This window comes from Cryptotermes secundus, unplaced genomic scaffold (assembly GCF_002891405.2).
Source record: "Cryptotermes secundus unplaced genomic scaffold, Csec_1.0 scaffold70, whole genome shotgun sequence".
Taxonomy (NCBI): Eukaryota; Metazoa; Arthropoda; class Insecta; order Blattodea; family Kalotermitidae; genus Cryptotermes; species Cryptotermes secundus.
Window position 1 is genome coordinate 3,888,602 of NW_019734964.1, and position 20,299 is coordinate 3,908,900.

Genomic DNA, 20,299 nt, shown 5'->3' on the forward strand with positions numbered 1-20,299 from the left:
GGCGGCATCTGCAGGCTACAGATGCACCTCAACTGCCATATGGCAGACTCCTTCCCCCCCTTTACACATTCATATCGAAGCCAGCTGGCCCCAACTAAGAGCAGAATTGTAGCAAAACGTAATCTCATTCCACTATCACTCTATGTTTCCGTTTCGAGCGAAGATGGCGGCTTGCAATTTGAATCAGAATCAAAGTAACTTGAAATAGTAGGAACTGTGTAAGAAAAGGTAATTTATTATTTATTAGTGTAACATAAACCTAGATTGTACGGTGCTACAATCCAGAAATCCGCAATCTACATTCTTCATCACCGGGATAGTCACGAAGCTCGCACTAGTAGTTTCTTGGTAGCAGCTGCCAACAGCGGACGTTCCCCTTCTCTGGATTCCCGAATTGTCCCAGGCCTCAGCTACAAGCTTCTCATTTTTCACAACTCTAAATATCAACTGACTCCAATACAAAGTCAATATTATATTGGGACCGACGGTCAATAGGCCAGTCTCTCTTGGTGCCAAACTCCCGTCTGGGACCCCAAGACAAGATTTGTATTGCTGTCAGATAGTGCGGCTCTGTCTTTTACAATTGCTATTGGCCCTCACCATCTCAGTCATTCTCGGGTCCGAGACCTCCGGGACTCAAGACTATATTTTACTGTCTCAGATTCTAGACTCCCCCAACCTGGAAGGTCAGGTCAATATATCCCCCAGGAGCAGGATGGTCCAGTTATTCCCCAGGGACTGGGTTCCCTTTCCGCCACCTCTTACGACTCTCAGTTCCCTTGTAACGACTGTTGCACTGTCACTTGTTAACACAGCTGTTACTTGGCAATGGGTCTATTTCTTTTTATTGCTAGTGGGACTAAGTCCCTTGTACTTCGGCCACTTCTGGCATATTGTACCAGCCCCTGATGATAGGTGAGGGTGATTGTTGAGCAACTGGTGGATTGAAGATTGGCAGGGGAAACCGAAGTACTCGGAGAAAACCTGCCCCAGCGCCACTTTGTCCACCACAAATCCCACTTGACCAGACCAGGGATTGAACCCGGGTCGCGGCGGTGGGAAGCCAGCGAGTAACCGCTTGAGCTATGGCGCGGCCTTGGCAATGGGTCTAAATGCTACAATGTATTTAGTTCTTATTTCCCATTCATGTAACATATCCAGGCATTTCCATTCTTCTTGATTTGATCAGTACTGCACGTAATTGAAAACTACAAGTTTAATTTTTTTTCCTTTTATAATTCTTTCATTCTTCTTGTCAACCGTAATTTCACAAATTTTCCCAGCCATTTTCCTCACATGTCTTCAATTTGTGTTCTTAATGAGCCTATAGACATGTGCCACAACAACAAAAAAAAAACAAACTCCGTGATTTTAGTCTGCAAGCGAACTATACCGACCGAGCGACCGCCGAATGTCGGCGAAGTTAGTGCCAACTTTTGCGGATAGAGAGTGTCGTGTCGTCAGCGCAACGAACCCCCACGGTTGTTAATTACGGTTTTCTAGACCGGACATATGCCACAACCAGCGTTTAAAACTCCATGACGCGAGAAACTTGAGGATATAAACGATTAAAGCAGTTAATTCCTGAAAGCCTTAACTGTTTGGAATACTTATTAGAAATATTCCTCCGCGTGGCAGCGTAAAGGGGACGTGTGAGGCCGTTTGAGTGTTATGAGTAACCGCTCCAAATACTTTGCTTTCCCCCTCTCGTTTTGCTGACGAGGAACGGGCGGATTGGGATCTGGCCGCGTGTGACGGTTACTGACGTCCAGGTCGCGACGCGGTAATCATAACCTGTCAGCGTCCATCTGAGGTGACGGAACACTTCACACCCTCTCGGTTCCTTCGCGTACCCTCCTTGCCGCAAGAAGGGATCAAGTCACATCCACATATCAGCTCATACAGGACGTCTATTTCTAACTTACGATACAGAAATTTCTGTATGAGATTGAAGTACGTGTGTGATGGTTAGACTAAGAGACTATATAGCTCAGTCGGTATAGCGATTAGTCTACGACTGCACAACGGAGGAATGGGGTTCGATTCCCGGTAGGGAGAAGAGACTTTTCTCCATTACGTCCAGACCAGCTCTGGAGCGCATTCAGCCTTGCATACAAAGGGTACCACGGGACTGTTTACTTGGGGTTAAAGCGACAGGGGTGTAAACTGACCACTCACATACATCTAGTGTCGAGGTTGAGAATGGTGGTGTTATACCTCCAGTCCCCTATTAAGCTCAAGGGTAACATATTTTGAGGGTTTAGGTTGTGGTCATCCGGTTACCATATCAGTTAGTCTGATAAGTCGTTACTAACATTTCGGAGGAATGTGCTGTCTCCAATCTTTTAAATAGTGGCACTATATCCGTGGCATGTAGTCCGCAAGCTAACTATACCGACCGAGCGACCGCCGCTTGTCGGCGAAGAGAGTGCCAACTTTTGTGGATAGAGGGTGTCGCGTGGTCAGCGCAACGAATCCCCACGGCTGTTATTTTCGGTTTTCTAGACCGGAGCCGCTATTTCCTTGAAATAGCTCGTCAGTTATCAACATGAGGCTGAGTGAACCCCGTTCCAGACCCATAACTTCTCAGAAAATCTGGTAGTGCTTGGAATGGAGCCCGGGACCTCTGGATCTATGTCCAGGAACTCTGACCACTAGACCACCAACCATGTACCAGAATTCACGGTGTCATAACTCCACATGATAATGTAAATACAGAAATCCCTGTCACTGATCACCATTCCGTGGCCTACATACAGTTATAAAAAGAACTGAACACTGTCTCTGGGCGGGTTATCACAGAGGAAAGACGTCTAACCCGAAATAGTAATGGCTCTTGATTCCAAGTTTGTTCACGCAACTGACAACACGAATACCCGGCACTACTCCAGTGCCTCGAAGTTGGGATATTGCTATTATCACGTATAGGGGGTTGGCATGACTGATTATAATGAGTTCTGAATTTGATGATTGAGTTTATTGGCACTTCTTTACAATTACAGTAAATTATAACAGCTCACATATTTAACTCCTTCTGACGAATCTCTAAGGATAATCTCTCACTAATCTCTCACTGCTTTAAATCAAGTCCCTTTTAAAACTGCCACGTGGCCCTAGTAGAAATAACCGCCTCTAAGGTTTCATTACTGCTCTTCATGAATGTATTGCCTCGGAAATCGTGTGTTAATTCCCAAGCAACGGCTTGGCTTTTTAGGTGTTATCCTTTGCTATGAAACATATCGTATTTAACAACTTGCTACGACTCGTTCGTTGTTGTTCGTTGTAAAGGAAAATTTATTTACGATCCGTTGCTCAGCAATTGACATGTGCTTCAGCTCCACCATTCCGGCTTTCAGCCATCTTGTCACACCATTTTATATGTCAATATTTCTTACTCCGAAATCACTCCGCGCTTATTTTTTCCTTTGTTATTTCCATCTCCTTTGTTTCTATATAATCTCGTATCGTCTCGGCGGATACAACAGAAGACCAACCGGTCCAGTGAACTCAGAAGACAGATCACATCAACCACATGGGGTAAAAGTGAAATAATCCCAATCAAACAACCAAGATCTAATATCACGTTGAGTATACTTCACATTCGGGTGATCTCTGGTTCGATTCCCAGGTCCTACGAATACAAGTCTTCTGTGATATCCCTCGGTTCGTCTCTTTAAATACTGAGGTAGTACGTTCATTAGCCTACAGCTTCCTCTCACGTCTATACCGTCTCATCATTCAGATAATCCTTGTACTATCCTATGGCCCAAAATGTAATTAGGTAAGTCTGGAATCAACAGATCCAGCCATCCCAATTAGAAACAATGACATGAAAAAGTCATTTCAGTTAGCGCAAGAAAGAGACTGGATCAGAATATATAAATTTCTTTTGAATTCGGGGCGTAGGAGTTGTTTCCTTCGAAATTTACATAGGTGGTTACGTCTATTGAGGTGTTGTATTCAGATATGCATTTGGAACGTGTTTCACTTTTGCGCCGAATATACACATGTCGTGGGTGGATGTTTCAGAGCCCCCCAGATGTTAGATGATGCTTGATCGTCTGATTATCATTTCTGATTTCTCATCTAAAAGTTTATATGATTCGTGGTGAAAAGTGGATAATTATCGTGCTGGGTGTTAAAGTGCCACACCCTAAAGATCACACTTTGAAGTGTTATATCGGACTAGAGAGGCCTGCGGGCCACTGGTTTATACACGTATGAGGAAGTTTTGGCGACAGGTAAGGCAAGCAGAACGGAATTTAGGCAAGTGTACAAATGACAGCGGGCGTGGTGATTTACGTATAATAGGGTTGTCCAAATATAGTACCCGAAATAAGGTAAAATTGTGACAAAATATATCATGTGAGAATGGCATTTGAGTTCAGTATCTTTAATGTTTTAATAAATATGATCAAAACTTTGGAGCTAAAAGAGGACACTACCGTTTTAATATTTTAATGTGGTTTCTTAACATAGAGTAGAGATGGGCGGGAAATGTAGCATGGATGGCTGAACAGAAATCGTAAGTCTTCTAATTACTTGTTAAGTCTTCACAAGCCAACTTTTAGTTCTTTTAGAGTGACGAATTTATGGACCAATAAAAGAGAATGGGATATGGAGAATAAGATATAATAAAGAGTTACACAAATTATATAAGGAGCCAGAGATCTCAATGACAATAAAGCTAAAAGATTGCAATGGGCTGGGCATGTACAGAGAATGGATAAGGAGCGTATCCCAAAGAAAACATTATATAGTACAACAGGCGGAAGGAGACGTGCTGGGAAACCAGGAACTAGATGGATTGATGCGGTGGAAGAAGATGCAAAGAAGTTAATGGGCGTAAGGAACCGGAAGAGAGCAACGCAGGATAGAGAGGAAGGGAGGGGCTTGATAAGGGAGGCCAAGGCCCGACATCGGGCTGTTGCGCCATAGAAGAAGAAGAAGAAGAAGAAGAAGAAGTCACAGTAATAGGTGTGTATTTGTGTCCCCTGAACAGTGGAGCCAGAAGTGGGCAGTTGTGCAGCGGCGGTTCTGTAAACACTTTCCCGCTGCGACGTAGTCCTTCCCAGAACTTCAGTCCAGTATTCACATGTTCTCTGGAACATCGTTGGGCCTGCATTTGGAAAAGAAAGGCAGCGTGGAGAGAGATCAAAGTGATACGAAAATTCGTTTCACGCTGCAGAAAAAGCCATGGAATTATTCTAAAAAAGTCTGTCTCCTGGAGTATAATACTTTGTAGTCCGTTGAAAGTCAGTCGACGTTTCAGAGGAACATATCGCCCCCATCTTCAGGCTACTTCTTATTAGTTTCCTACTTTGCTTACTTTTCGACCTTAAAGATAAGATAATCGTGTTCCTCCGAAACTTTGGTTGACTTTCACAGGACCACATGGCGTTATATGCCAGACGATAGAAATGTTCATAACCACCGCTGTGATAACCTGAGGTCTTACATGTTGAATGAAGTTTCAGGGTATTGAAAATGGGGGACAGGTCAGAATGTACTTCCGAGATCCAATAAGTGATCGGATGAGCGGGAGGAAATACGGTGGCTGGATCTGTCAGGTAGGGCGGATAAATTTCTGCATGAGATGGTTTCTAGACCACAGTTCTCCATTGGTCTGGATATAATATCCGGCTATTTATGTCACCAGAGGCCGAAAGAAAGCGGCTTGTCCAATTATTGCATTTCATCACCAGATGTCACAAGAGTTTAGTGAATAGTGCGTTATGAAAGAGTAGAAACATGTGGTAAGCAGTAAACAAAAATATCTGGTACACCAAATAGATCTGCTCCAGTAAACTTAATTGTAAGGCCGCGCCTTCGGTTTCCTCTGCCAATCTTCATTCTGCCAGTTGCTCCACAGTCACCCTCACCTATTATCTGGGGCTGGTACAATAGGCCAGAAGTGGCCGCAGTACAAGGGACTTAGTCCCACCCCACTAGCAATAAAAGAAAACTTCATTGCAGGTCCGCGCAATAGCTCAAGCGGTTATTTGCTGGTTTCCCACCGCGGCGGCCTGGGTTCAATCCCGGAATCTGGTCAAGTGTGATTTGTGGTGGACAAAGTGGCTGTAGGGCGAGTTATCTCCGAGTACTTCGGTTTCCCCTGCCAATCTTCATTCCACCAAATTCTCCATCATCATAATCACCCGGGTCTGGTAAAATAGGCCAATCATTGGCCGCCGTGCCGAGTGAACTCAGCTGGAATCCACACCCCACTAAAGGAATTAAAAAAATAAATAAATTTCGTTGCATTCAAAATTAAGAGGAGGTTCGCGAACCCTTTCTTCTCAATGCATTGGTTTTCTGTAAATTCAGATGCGCAAATTTCTACAGTTATGAAATCTGACACAGATGTTCTCCGAATCTATTACAGGAGTAAGAGATTTAAAAATTGTAGATATAAGGGCTAAAAGTAAAGTTTGTCACTGAGTCTAACTAATTAAGCACTACACCAAGAAGACGCAAGGGGGAGTGGATGTATAAATCCACATATCCTTGACCTCGATCCTAGTTATCTTCACGCCCCAGCCGGTCTCAATCATTCATTCACCAATGGCTAGGCACAATAGATCACTGCAGGTCGCGGTACAAGGGCCAAGAAGGACCACCTCTTATACATTCATCCATTCATCAATGGCTCTACAGCCCTTTATTTGGCCTTGGCCTCTTCTTCTCTTCCGTAATCATTTTTATACAGACGGTAGAACTTCTTGGAGAAGTGCCTAGCCAGTTTGCACCACGGAAAGAGCCCGCAGTACCCTTTGGATAGGAAGCAGGTTGAAACCCAGACCGGTCTCGACGTAGAGGAGAACATAAAAAAATCTTGCCCTACCGGGACTCGAAATCCGACCCTCGATCGTCCAGCCCCGTAGCCAGCCGCTATACCGACTGCATTTTCCTTGTATCGTTTGACTACTCAACAAAATACGTATATTTAAAGTTAATGGAAAGAATATTATTTAATAGGACATAACCTCCCTTAAGAAAAGCATGGATTTCAGCAGGGTCACTTTACTGGCCTTAAAGCCTTGCGGTGGATTACAGCCCTCCCTGAAACTGATGCACTTAGTGTTTGCAAGGTGTCAGCAACCTATTGCAACATCTGGCGGGCGGGCTGCAACAAGTAGACACACAGTGTCTTCCCTTCCTCTGACTAGAGTTTCCCATGTGAAACTAGTGTCAATTTCAGTAGCGGAATGCACGTAAGATTGCGGGGCGCCTCCTTTGAACAAAAGGGAACGAAATTGAGAACGGATGGCTTAGGCCTGTCTTAGAACGGAAGGACGAGCATTTTGTAATTAAGAAAATATAAAAAGCCCGGTCATTTGGGTTTCAACCCTTGTTCCAGTTGTTCGAAGAGAGTCTGACGTTCATAAATAATTTATTTCCTCCATCTTCAGGTTTGAAGAGTAAAGTAAAAAGGAAACCAACAGGAGTAGGCAACAAACTAAGGTCTCACCCTGCATTTTACTTCCGCTGGTTTCTTCCTTTATTTACTTTTGATCCTGAAGACAGAGACGATATATTCCTTCGAAACATCATGCTCTCCCTGAACTACTGAAGACTATACACACTTCACAGTCGCAGTTGTGAAAACGTCAGATCCAACAAAAAAAAATAAAGTTTCGAAACTTTTCTCGGAGAAGATTTTTCTGACTGTGAACTGGGTTGTGGCACCGAGTATTTTTGTAAAAGGGTAACTATGTTTCGGGGCAGCATATTTCCTCCATCTTGAACCCTACCCAAATGAAAGAAATATGAATTAAAAAAAACTTGGAGAGAACATGAAACGCAGTAAATGAAGATAAAAATTAACCACAGCAAGGAATAAAGGAAATAATTTGAATGAGACGAGAACACTGGAAGGAAAAAATTAATTAAAATATAATAATAGATGAAATACATTTCTTGTTGTAATAGAGAAAGAGGAAAATAATATGACCTATGGGTCTGAAGAAAAACTTAACAAGAAGTAAGAAATAAACCGGGGAATGTGGCATGGAGTCGAACTTAGAGAACGCGAGAACCATCCTAGTTAGATGAGTTGCTGTTTGAAAATAGAGATAAAAACTCCGTGGTTTTAATCCGAAAGTGAACTATACCCACCGAGCGACCGCCGCCGCGAAGTTAGTGCCAACTTCTGCGGATAGAGGGTCTCGAGTGGTCAGCGCAACGGATCCCCACGGCCGTTAATCTCGGTTTTCTAGACCGGAGTCGCTATTTCCTTGAAATAGCTCCTCAATTATTCTCACGAGGCTGAGAGGACCCCGTTCCAGACTTATTAATTCTCAGAAAAAAAAATCTGGTAGCGCCGGGAATCGACCCCTAATATCTGAATCTGTAGCCAGGAACTCTGACCACTAGACCACAGGAAAAAAGAGGTAAAAACATAGAATCTCTCAACGGCAGGAGAAATTTTTGACGGCTTCTTTGGAGCATCTCTGTCGTACATATGTACGTATATATATGCCAACCGCTTGACAAATTAAGCAGTAATCTGTTATAGCTATGCTGCCTTTTTTGGAAGTGGTCAGGGTAAAAAATGTTGCTTACAGCAGCGTGTTTGACCGCCATACCGTCCCACCACACTGACACTCACATGGCGGAGGAAACAGACAGAACTTCGGAAATATTATGTAAACCCTGAAGAAAGCAGTCTTCTGGGATATGGCACCATGTAGATATTGTGTTAACCGACGTTTCGGAGGAACGTACCGCCTCCATCTTCAGGGTAGAAGACAATAAGAAATCCGCGAGCTAACCGGCGTGAGCAGGTGACTAGTGAAGACAGAGAAGACTTTATGTGTGCTGTAGTTACAGTAATCTTTGCAGTGTGTATCTCAGTGAGACTGTTGTAGTTATTTGTAGTTACTTTCTGCAGGTGTTCAATAAATTTATATTATCAATCAAAACCCCGTCTACAGTGAACTACGTGACAAGATCCAAAGGGGCGAGGGCGTGTGGAAGACATGGGACTATGATATGAAACTGCACTTTCGAGAATGGGAGATATTTCTTAGTTTCCTCGTCGTTTTTCAAGTCAAATTTGGATACGTATGTATTTTTCCATAATTTGCATATTTCATTCTACTCTTTACACCAAAAGCCATTTATGTGTATTTGAACGGTGTTCATATATGCATTATGNGTCAGCTTCACGTCTCGGCCGCTTTACCTCCGGGGCAAGAGCCCCAGGTACCCATTGGATAGAAGTTTGGATGGACCCCAGAGACGGTCTGGATGACTTCGAGAAGAGACAATTCTTGACATTACCGGGACTCGAACTCCAACCTCTCGGCCGTCTAGCCCATGGCCAGTCGCTATACCGACTGAGCTATCCCGGCTCCCCATATATATAGTAGGAGACGCTTATGTGCTAGGTAACTATCATGTAATATTTTTCATATACACAGTTCAAAATTCTGTGTCCAGAACTGCACTTAATTCATTGATTTAATGGAGTAGGGAGGAAGATACGAGAGAGAAAAAGTAGGAGCAAGAAGGCTGACTCCCTCTTGAATTTCAGGGCGCTCTTTCATCAGTATTGTAATACTGTAGTTTTAAACACTTAAACACGTAATTTATAACATATTGTAGCGTGTAGATCCGTTACTGGGCAACAGCCTCGAAACAAACAACGAAACAATATCCGCTGCTAGGCAACAGATTCTTAATGAATGGAAATACGCAGCGGTTGATGAGTGACGTCTTTACGGACAGGGTTGTTTCCGCAGAAAAGTTTCGAGTACAACAATAAACGGTTATTTTCTCCGCGGACCGTGCTGAGATTTCATAAAGAGGGCAATTGGGACAACCGAGTTAGCTGAGAGGCAGCGAGCAACGAAGTGCGCTGAAGCTGAAGAATCAGCACTGTTAAAATCCGTTACCAAGGAACGACTAGTGAAGAGACAGCAGATTGGAAAGGACTTAGCGTGTGCTGTAGTGATTTGTAAATTGTGAAGACTAGCGATGGCGCTGTAATTATTTGTAGTCATGAGTCTTGTGTGAAAGTGGTCAATAAACCCAATCTATAGTCACCCCTACACGTGACAATGTCAAAAAATAAATACTGACAAATTTTGAAATAATTTAATAAATAAACTGAACCTTAAGCAGCAAAGATAAGCGTATAGGATGAACAATACCTCACACTTTGTAACATATAAGTTATACAAGTTTATAAAAGCATTTTAATATAATATGTGGCTTCACACGAATTGAGAAACATCTATTATCTATAATACAAGCAAGGTTTACATAATTAGCTTAGTGGGGGGTGGACTCCAACTGGGTCCACTCGGCACGGCGGCCAATGATTGGCCTATAGTAACCTGCCCCGGGTGATTATGATGATGGAGAATTTGATGGAATGAAGATTGGCAGGGGAAACCGAAGTACTGGGAAAAAACCCGCCCCAGCGCCACTTTGTCCACCACAAATCCCACTTGATCAGACCCGGGATCGAACCCGGAGGGTTTATATAAATACGATTTGAGATTTTCACCGCGGTGACTATTAAGAAAGCAGTCTTCTGGGATGTGGCGCCATGTAGATAGTGTGTTCACCGACGTTTCCGAGGAACGTATCAACTCTATCTTCAAGGTCGAAGAAATCAACACGTAGGGAGTTGCACAGAAAACTGCAAGTGACCCAGAAGTGAAAGTATATTAAAATTAAATTTAATACGTATCCAAAACAGTGAGGCAACTTTAAAAAAAATGACATTAAGAAACTTTTGAATGAATGGAAACACTGGGAACTTGTGGATAGAATTTGTATGTGTAGGCTACATTGAATGAACTTCAGGTGGGAAGACTGAATGTTCTTCCTTTGTTTACATTCTGTAGTGCTCGTGTAAGTTTATTAGTGATAGTGTTGAGTGACATTGAATGGCATCCTGGTGAAATGAGGCTGTTTGTTGCGCTGGCTGTGTGTACGAGTATCGAACCCGGGACATGAGAACTGGAGCAGTGCACGTTCGTCTTCATGATTATCGTGATGCCTTCATGACCTCTTCTACTCTTGAAATTAAAAGACAATGAATGGACTTGAGGACTGTAATCAGAACTAACTCTGTATGTACAAGTTCTGCTAAGTTGCGGACACCTTCATTGCCTCCCCGACCTATATTTTGGTTACTGTTTCTTCAAACTACGCCGTTTTGGAAACTTGTTTATGTTTCTCACGGCACTACGATAGTACTTGCTTACTTACCCTGAAAATGGAAGCAGTATGTCACTCCGAAACTTTTATAAATGTCTGCAGGCTATGTGACATATCCCAGAATACAGTCTTCACGTGGTTCTGTTTCCATCAGGTAACAGAATAACAGAACGCCTACTCAGAGAAGACATAAAACCCTGAATCAGGGCTTGAAACTAGTTCTTCGAAGGAACGCACAGGAGTAGGGCTCATCACTCTTATTCTGTTATCTGACGAAAAACAGGTTTTTGAATTTTAAGATTTGTAAATTTTAAACGCCGGTCTAGAAAACCGAGATTAACGGCCGTGGGGATCCGTTGCGCTGACCACGCGACACCCTCTATCCGCTAAAGTTGACACTAACTTCGCCGAGAAGCGGCGGTCACTCGGTCGGTATAGTTCGCTTGTAGACTCAAGCCATTGATTTTAGTTGTTATAGTAAGTTTTAATTAAAGCACAATCTCCAAAATATCAGTCAAAATAATTGCTGTACACCATCATCAGGAGGCTTCAAATACATTCAGTTTTTCCTCACAATCAATAAATCTGGAACAGACAACGTATTTTCCGCAAGCCTTTATAAGTTAGCATTTTTATGAGATTCGCCTCTTTAGTGTTTGATGCTTAGGTTGTCTGGCCTGTTCCCATGTAAACATCTTTTTCTCATTTTTTTATTTCCCCAGTTATTTCACGTCCCGTCTGTCCACAATCCTCCATGGTACCTTGCCTTCACGTAAATACTAGACAAACTGTATAACACTGATATGTTGGGATTTTGGACTTTATCCATCGTCCTGGTTTTTAAGATAACAAATAAAAACACGACGTTTCGGAAACTGGATCTGTTTCCGTCCTCAGGTGAAGGAAAACACCTATTCAGTTGGGTCCCTTAGAAAGAGCCAGCCTCGATCACTGGACCAGTGGTCCACTGTGTGTTTTCCTTCACCTGAGGACGGAAACAGATCCAGTTTCCGAAACGTCGTGTTTTTATTTGTTATCTTAAAAACCAGGACGATGGATAAAGTCCAAAATCCCAACATATCAGCGTGTTATACACCATCGTCAGAATCCTATAGTAACTAAACTGTATAACACATAATCACCCTGTAATGGTTTCCTTCGGAACTGGGGAGTCCGGCTGTCGCAGTTCAGGTAAAGAAAAGGTAAATACAAAATTAAACACAAGATATTGGCTGGATTCGTAAATATTTATTTTTACGTTTCACAATGTTATTTTCCTCCATCTATTTCTGTCTCATGATACATGTGTTTAACAAAGTAAATGAGTAGGAAAATATTTACAAACGTTTGTCAATCTTAACATCGTGACCGAAACAACCACCCTTAGTACACACACACACACACACACACACACACACTTCTACGTAAGGTAGGTGGAAATAGAGCCGTACAGTGTATTCCTAACCAAAACATGAGCGAAAAATCGACTGATAGAAGAAAAAAGCACTTCCTTTCCCTTAGCGCGGAATATTTTCCTTAAGTAAGGGTGGGTGTTATTTTTACTATCCATAGATTTATTTCTATTACGATAGGCATTCGTAGTACATACGTATGACTCATCCCTTATTATTTTTTTCCGCCTAAATTTCATCAATTGACACCATAGATTTTTTATATTTTCTTATTTCATGCCTGTACAATATAGTAACTGCATGTAACCATTCATAAATCCTTCCATTCCAAGATGTGTTTTATGTAAATATTTATACTACAAAGAAACATCAATATATATTAATCAATGGCACTTTTCATTTTTACAATTAAATTAAGAAATAAAATATAAGATGAAATAATACGATGTTATGCTACTGTAATCTCGGTGGGTACTCCAAATTGTATTTATGATCATGAGACAAGTAATTAGTTCCAAAAAACTGTTATGAAATCTGAAAAGGAAAATCCGGTATCCCTAAGATAATCGAAGCCAAATTCAGGGGAAGAATTTTAGTTGGGCCAGAGCAAATCCGACGGCGAGTTTTGGTATTTTGAAAGCAGTGATCTCAAGTACAGGCTGCGTAGCGAGGGGTGGAAGGAGGGGGGAGGAGGGTCATATCCCCGCCTCCCTCCCTCTGAAACCTATCAAGAAAACCTGGTTGTATCGTCACTATTTCAACCTGGAACCACGTGTCTTACTGCTCGACGATCTGATTTCTAGAACTACGTCCCAAAGAAAGGTTTGTCATTCTACATCACAGAGACCCCATATCAGGGTCATTATCATCATGTTCCAGCGCCTGGTGATTAGGCTGGCTTCACCTAATAGGCTGCATCGAATGAGGAAATTGTCTTATTTCGAAAGAGAGGCAGTTTCTGCTACGTCATAGAGCTTCCTTTGTCTAGACGATAGAGAGTGCCTAAAGAAAACGATGCAATGATTTTTTGTTCAGAAACTACCACTGATAATGGAAATACAGTAGAATAATATTCAAGCTGACGTATATGGAGATAATATTTCCACAGTTTGATGCATTCCTCATGGTACAATGGGCATTAGATTTATACGGAAAAGTGGCATCTTATAATGAAAAGGAAATGACGCGCACGATCTAAGAGTCCTTGAAACAAAGACAAGTGTGCAGCAAAACACATAAGAGGTTTTATTCTGTTTAACTTTGACATTTCCTTAACGTGGCAGAGAGAAGCAAAATAATATATTTCGTGACTACAATTTATTTAACCTTCACAACAGAAGCGGTAATATTTCAAAACACACAAGTTAACTTTCGTATATTACACGAAATAACATTTGCATCAACTTCGTCTCCACTCTACCAGTATGGCTGAGCAGAAAAAGAGGAACGACATGTTTTGACGATGAAAAATGAGGCAGAAAATCATTCTCATTGCTCAATGCCACTGCTTCTGTTCTGAGAGCTGTTTTATTCTTTCGTGAAAGTGAATGAATGTGCCACAGAAATGGAGAAAGAATGACAGAGATTTACAAAATGACATTAAGAGTGAGTTTATTTGTAAAGTCGTAATGAAAATGGGACTAGTAAAAAAGATTTACTCATCTTTTCTTACGTAAACATTTTAAGGCCTTCGTCTTTTAAGGCTGTAAGTGGGAGAGAATTCTGTTGTTGAATGAATATAAAGTTTTCACCAGTATCGATAGATATTCGATATATGTCGACTACTCATTTACAAATTTTTGCTTTGTGCATTCGTGTAATCTCACTGCAAATTATATAGAATTCCATTCAATAACGTTTCATATAAGGGAAATAATGAACCATTGATGAGACAAATGTTGTTTTATCACAGTTCACTGCTGATATCCAATGGAATATTTATGATTACAAGTTAACTAATTCCATAGATATGAGTTCTCCTTGAGAAACAAGTAGTTTCTATAGTTTCTAAGCAATTCAGTAAAATTTCAGCTTTTTATGGAACCTGAAGGCTCTTTGCCTTCTTTAAAAGAGCGCCCCGCTGGTCCCTATCCCGCAACAAATGGATCCAGTCCTCGTCCCCATCCTATTGCATTTAGTCCATTTTAATATTATCCCCCATAAAGGTAATTTTGTCCATGTGCTTAACAGATTAAGCACTAAGCTTAGGGGGGAGTGGATGTATAGATCCACATTTCCTTTACCTCGATACTAGTTTGAGGCAAATAGTTAGCTTCACGCCCCGGCCTCTTTATTCTAGGAGAAAGCGCCCCCGATTCGCATCGGATATGAGATTATGTGAACTCCAGAGTCGGTCTGGACGACGTGGAGAAGAGAAAATTATTGATCATACAGGGACTCGAACTCCGACTCCTCAGTCGTCTAGCCCTTAGCCAGTCGCTATACCGACTGAACTATTCCGGCTCCCTTATTGTCCCCCACACCGCCTAACAAATACACGGACTGGGTTAATTTTAGAACAAGGAAAGTAAGTCAATTTTAAATGATAGGTAATAGCAGACAGTATAATCCTGAGTAGTAAGTAAATAGTTACTTAGCACTTTATAGCAAGAAGCTCATAAAGTAAGCTTCAAAACTTAGTTTCCGAGTACACGAAAACACGTATAATTTTTGTTACAGATTCGGATGGTTGGTTGTATCTAGAATATGTTGTCTTCTGCAAAACGGGCTGCACCCCTTAATATGCACCTAATATCAATATTCTACGTTACTGAACACTGAGGTACGTGTTACGCATGCGCTAACAATTTAAAGACTGAATTTCTTTCAAATTATACATGAAATTACTCGTGAACTGTTAAGATCATTTCTGAAAACTGTCGATAATGATTTCACAGATCCTTGTTCTAACTAAATAATATTCCAAACTTCTTACAATTAAGGATGACTGTCATTATCACATTCTTATTTTAAGCAAAATTTTAATGATCCTAAAATGTCACCATTATCTTACCATTTACTTGAGAATCTTAATTTAAAATATGGGTTTATAGAATAAAGAAAATGTCCTTGATATTTGTGAAGCATCTGAATACTTACCACAGGCCAAGAATAGTCAGAATAGTTTCGCAATTTTAGCTCCAATCAGGTTTAAATAGAATGACAGGCAATCATTGGCTGACCTCAATTTGAAAATGTTTTCTTTTTGTATTATTAACATAATATAAAAAACTAAAGTCCAGAAAAACAGTTCTTAGTAGGCGAAATAAAAAACTAGGAGGGGGAAATATAATTAACTAGAGATGGACCACGCATGCGTAATAGGGAGGAGGCTTTGCAAAAAAAAATACGAGTAATCTGATCGTCCAGTCAACAGCGCAAAGACAGGTAAAAGAATAATAATTACCAATTCCAATGAAAATATATCTGCATATAAAAGTTGGTAATTACTTAGTCGATCAAGAAAGAACCAATCATAGATATCTGAGTCTATTCAGCAACTTCAGTACTTCAGATTTCCCCAAAATAATTCGAATTCTTCTGCCATTTTCCCCTTGCAATTTATACATCCGTTCACTAGACATGTCTTTATTCAACGACCTTACGGAATTAGGTAAAGACTGGATCTACAAAGTAAGAAACTCTTTGAAATGTACTCAGAATTACTGTGTTTTTTTGGACTGTGTCCATCGTCCAGTACTCTAAAAACTAGAGAACATAATGTTTCGGAAACTGCATCTGTTTCCGTCCTCAGGTGAGATGGAGACACACACCCTGTTGGGTCCCATAGAAACAGCTGACCTCAACGTTGTGTTCTCTAGTTTCTAGAATACCGGACGATGGACAAAGTCCAAAAACCTAGAAATTCTGAATGATACACACCATTGTCAGAAGCCTTTAGTATCTTCTTTGTTATGTAACTTTCTCAGTTCTCTTGTTATATTTCTTAAATACAAATATCCTGCCCACCACTTGGCTCTCAAACACAATAAAACTGTGTTCCTTATGCTGAATAGACTATCAGTTTCATGCATATGCAAAACAACAGGATTAAGAGGACATTATATGTATTATTTGAATGTTGTCAATATGAAGATGAAAGATGGAAGTTAGTTCAACCTCTGAAACATGGCTTCACATTTTAAAACATTCATTTTAGACTTTGATCTTAAGTAGTTTGATCCTAAAGATGGATGCAACATTTACGTCTGAATTGGCGGCACAACCATAAACAACCACACGGCATAACAACCTAAGAACAATTTAAAACAAATTCTCCAACTCTGTTGAATACAAGTGGACGTTTTCTACTAAATAAATGCATTGTGCATTAAACCCGAGTTTTTAACTCATCAGTGACGTCATTCACACACTTTTTTTTTAAATATATATGGTTCCAGTGGCACATCATTAAAATTATCTGTGTCATTCTGAAGGGTTCAGTATCTTCTGTACATCACATGGCTTGAGTTCATTAGATTCTCCTGTTCTCTTCCAATACTTGCTTTATGAGCTTTATCAGAGACAGCAGGTATTGCAGATACCTACAGTTACAAGCCAGTCCGTGTTCAAGGTGTTGTATCATCAGCAATCCCTTGCCAATGCGTGTTTCATATATCGGCGGTTGCCATACAAATTTAATACAGGCCCTCCTTTTTCTTTGTATCGGGTTTCTCTTCTCCATAGCGCGCAGACATGCTCTGGGGCTCACCCATCTTCGCATCCAGAGGGTAGCATGGGCTATTTCCCAGGGATTAAAGAGGCCGCTGCGTGAAGCTGACCATTCACCTCCGTCTAGTGCCGAGGTCAAGAATGTTGTAGCTATTCGTGTTCCTCCACATCCCACACGTTTAATTAATTAAGCACAGGGACAACTTTGCTTTACTTAGAAACGGAAGGAACCGTGGCTTCGTTCAAGGTATTGAAATTTGGGGGGGGGGCTGTAATGGCTTCCGAAACCAGTTTTCTAGCTTCATTTCGTTTTTTGTTTTAACAATTTAATAAGCCTTTAGTTCAATAAATTTTTATTTTCAAACATTTTTTCGTATCCATGTTTGGTGCAGAAACAGGCAACGTAGGCTTTGGGGAGAGTTCACAGCAGCCGCTGTTCCCCTAACTCCAATTTCACATAAGGCTTTGGTCCTGCCGAACGCGGTGCTTGAAGTTGGCGAGAGATTGCTGCATTTTCTAATTAAGCTCAAAGAAAACCGGATACAAAGAAACGATATATCGACTGAACTGGTGTACTCTGTTGAGACTCTTAATCTAATTACACAGCTGGCGGCCTAATGTTGCACAATGTGTCCGCCAGGAGCGCCATGCGATTGCGCACTTCCACCACCTGACTGCTATTATTATTATTATTGTTCACTGTGGGCCTAGAATTGTCCAAATGTACCACGTGACGATGATGATTATGATGATGATGTGCGCGCGCAGCTTCTAACAGTACCCGGTCTTGTTGTTGCGCGAGATGTGTGCGCAGTCCCTCAACTACCGGGTGTTCCGGGGAATACCTTTCTTCTTCTACCAGATAACGCAACGCTTCTGTCATGCAATCGGAGTAGCCTGCTAGCAGGAGACGATGGTCCCTCTCACCGCTGTTGTCACCCCCTGATATCCATTCGTCCTCCTCCATGTTGCTTCCACACCGATCATTTGCCTCATTGTCTTCTTTTTCTTCTTCGTCTTCGTCTTCATCGTCACTTGTTGCCATGGTGATCAAAGGCTCGCCGCGGCCCAACAGGTTTGTTAAACGCTCAGCCATATCTGTAAAGAGACAAGTGAGGACGTGTTATTTATGCATCAGAAAGCGTAATAGAACGTGACAGTTTGTATGGAACCACAGCACTCAATAACATCTGCAAAGAAAAGTATGAAAATCTGTTACACACTAAGACTGCCTCTGTGGTCTAGTGGTCAGAGTTCCTGCCCACCAGTACAGAGGTCTCGGGTTCGATTCCCGGCGCTACCAGATTTTCTGAGAAGTAGTGGGTCTGGAACATGGTCCACTCATCCTCGTGAGGAAAACTGTGGAGCTACTTGAATGGAGAAGTAGCGGATCCGGTCTAGAAAACCGAAATTAACGGCGTGGGGATCCGTTGCGCTGATCACGCGACGCCCTCTGTCCGCTAAAGTTGGCACTAACTTAGCTGACACGCGGCGGTAGCTCGGTCGGTAGAGTTCATTTGCGGACTACATGCCACGGAGTTTGTTTTGCTCTGTTTTTTTGTATCCGTTTAAGTTTCCCTCCGAAATCCTAGCAAAGAGTAAGAGTGTATGAGATTTTTTCCTGAAGCTTCACCGTTCAGACACATCTGCAAATAAACTGAGAACATGGAACAGTTCTAGGATGTAACACCGTGTAATGTGATAGAAGTTTACCGATATTGCGGAGGATCGCACTGCCTCCATCTTGAATATCGAAAAGCAGGCCTAATAAGAAACAAGATGGAGGAGGTACAGTCAATCTAAATGTATGTAAATTTCTACCGGACTGGAGGGCGTCACATCCCATAAGATAGGCTTATTATTTTTCGTTGTCACGGCTGCGAAAATCTTAAGTCTCACAAGTAAGAGTACTGTTCGTTTAACCGTCTCCCTGTAGAGTTTAGCAAAGCGTATGCCTAACAAAATGCAATAATACAGGATTATTCTAAATTATTGTCGGGGTATCCATTGCTTATAAGCGAATATCCCGACAATAATTTAGAATCACTCTGTATATTTGCCCTGAAAATGCAACCATTCACTGTATATATTTAAAAGTTGCAAATGTCACAATGGATAAAGAGGAAACGCGTATATCTAGGCATACCAAGCAATCTTGCAAGTCGGGATAGCTCAGTCTGTATAGCGAAGGGCTATGGGTTGGAAGGCTGGAGTTCGATTCCCAGCGGAGACAGGCGATTTCTCTCTTTTCAGTAGCATCCAGACCGGCCTTGGGTCCACCCAGCCTCTTAGCCAAGGAGTAGAGGAGGGTAAAGCTGGAGTGGCATGAAGCTAACCACACACTTTCAGCTTATACCAATTTTCAGAGAGGCAAAGTTATACTTCCAATGTCTCATAAGTCTTCACGGCATAGTGCTTAACTAATTAAGCACAGGGACAACTTTGCCTTTACCTTTCATCAAGCAGTCTTTAATGTTTCATTCCATATTATATCAGATAGAATGCACAATTTCTGTCCGTTAAGCTGAGTGTGTATAACCCTGTATCAGAGACTTCAGTGTTCAGAAGGTCTCAGAGGAATTAATCATCGAAATGGAACCTATTGATAACAATAACTGTGACTTTTTTAAATCCATTTTTAGATTATAAATATTTATTTGAAGCCAGTAAACTTTATCTCAATGCTCGGATACGGTCAATGAATCTTATGTTACACAGATACGTCATAGTAGACTTAACAGATCGCTGTCACGAAAAAAAGCAACAAAAAAAGTTCAATCTTCAAAAGTACCATTGAAAAGTTTTGCCTTATTTTCATTTTGTTTTAAGTAAGGGGCTGCAGTTAACTGTTACCTCAATAGAAGACACATAGTCTAATGTAAGTAAGTAAGTAAGTAAGTAAGTAAAGCTATCCCTGTAACAGGCCGTGGGCGCCCATAGGATTATAAGACGTTGAGGGTCCAACATTGTCCAGACAATCGGCTCAAAGATGGCGGTAAGGTTGTCAGCCTTACGCGCCGGTCGCCCTTTACGCCCCAGTA

The 20,299-nt window shown here is 41.5% G+C and overlaps 1 protein-coding gene and 1 long non-coding RNA gene across 3 annotated transcripts in view; one reads left to right on the plus strand and one right to left on the minus strand.

The window, feature by feature from the left end:
* Positions 1 to 20,299, plus strand: part of LOC117282673 — a 245,500-nt gene that overhangs the window by 139,246 nt on the left and 85,955 nt on the right. The window lies entirely within an intron of this gene.
* The window catches only part of LOC111869046, a 47,578-nt gene continuing 39,690 nt past the window's right edge, over positions 12,412 to 20,299 (minus strand). For both annotated transcript variants that reach the window (XM_023860242.2, XM_023860241.2), the window contains exon 3: positions 12,412 to 18,356. In XM_023860242.2, the coding sequence (XP_023716010.1) occupies positions 17,857 to 18,356 (500 nt within the window). In that variant the 3' untranslated portion in view covers positions 12,412 to 17,856. The remainder of the gene's footprint in view (positions 18,357 to 20,299) is intronic.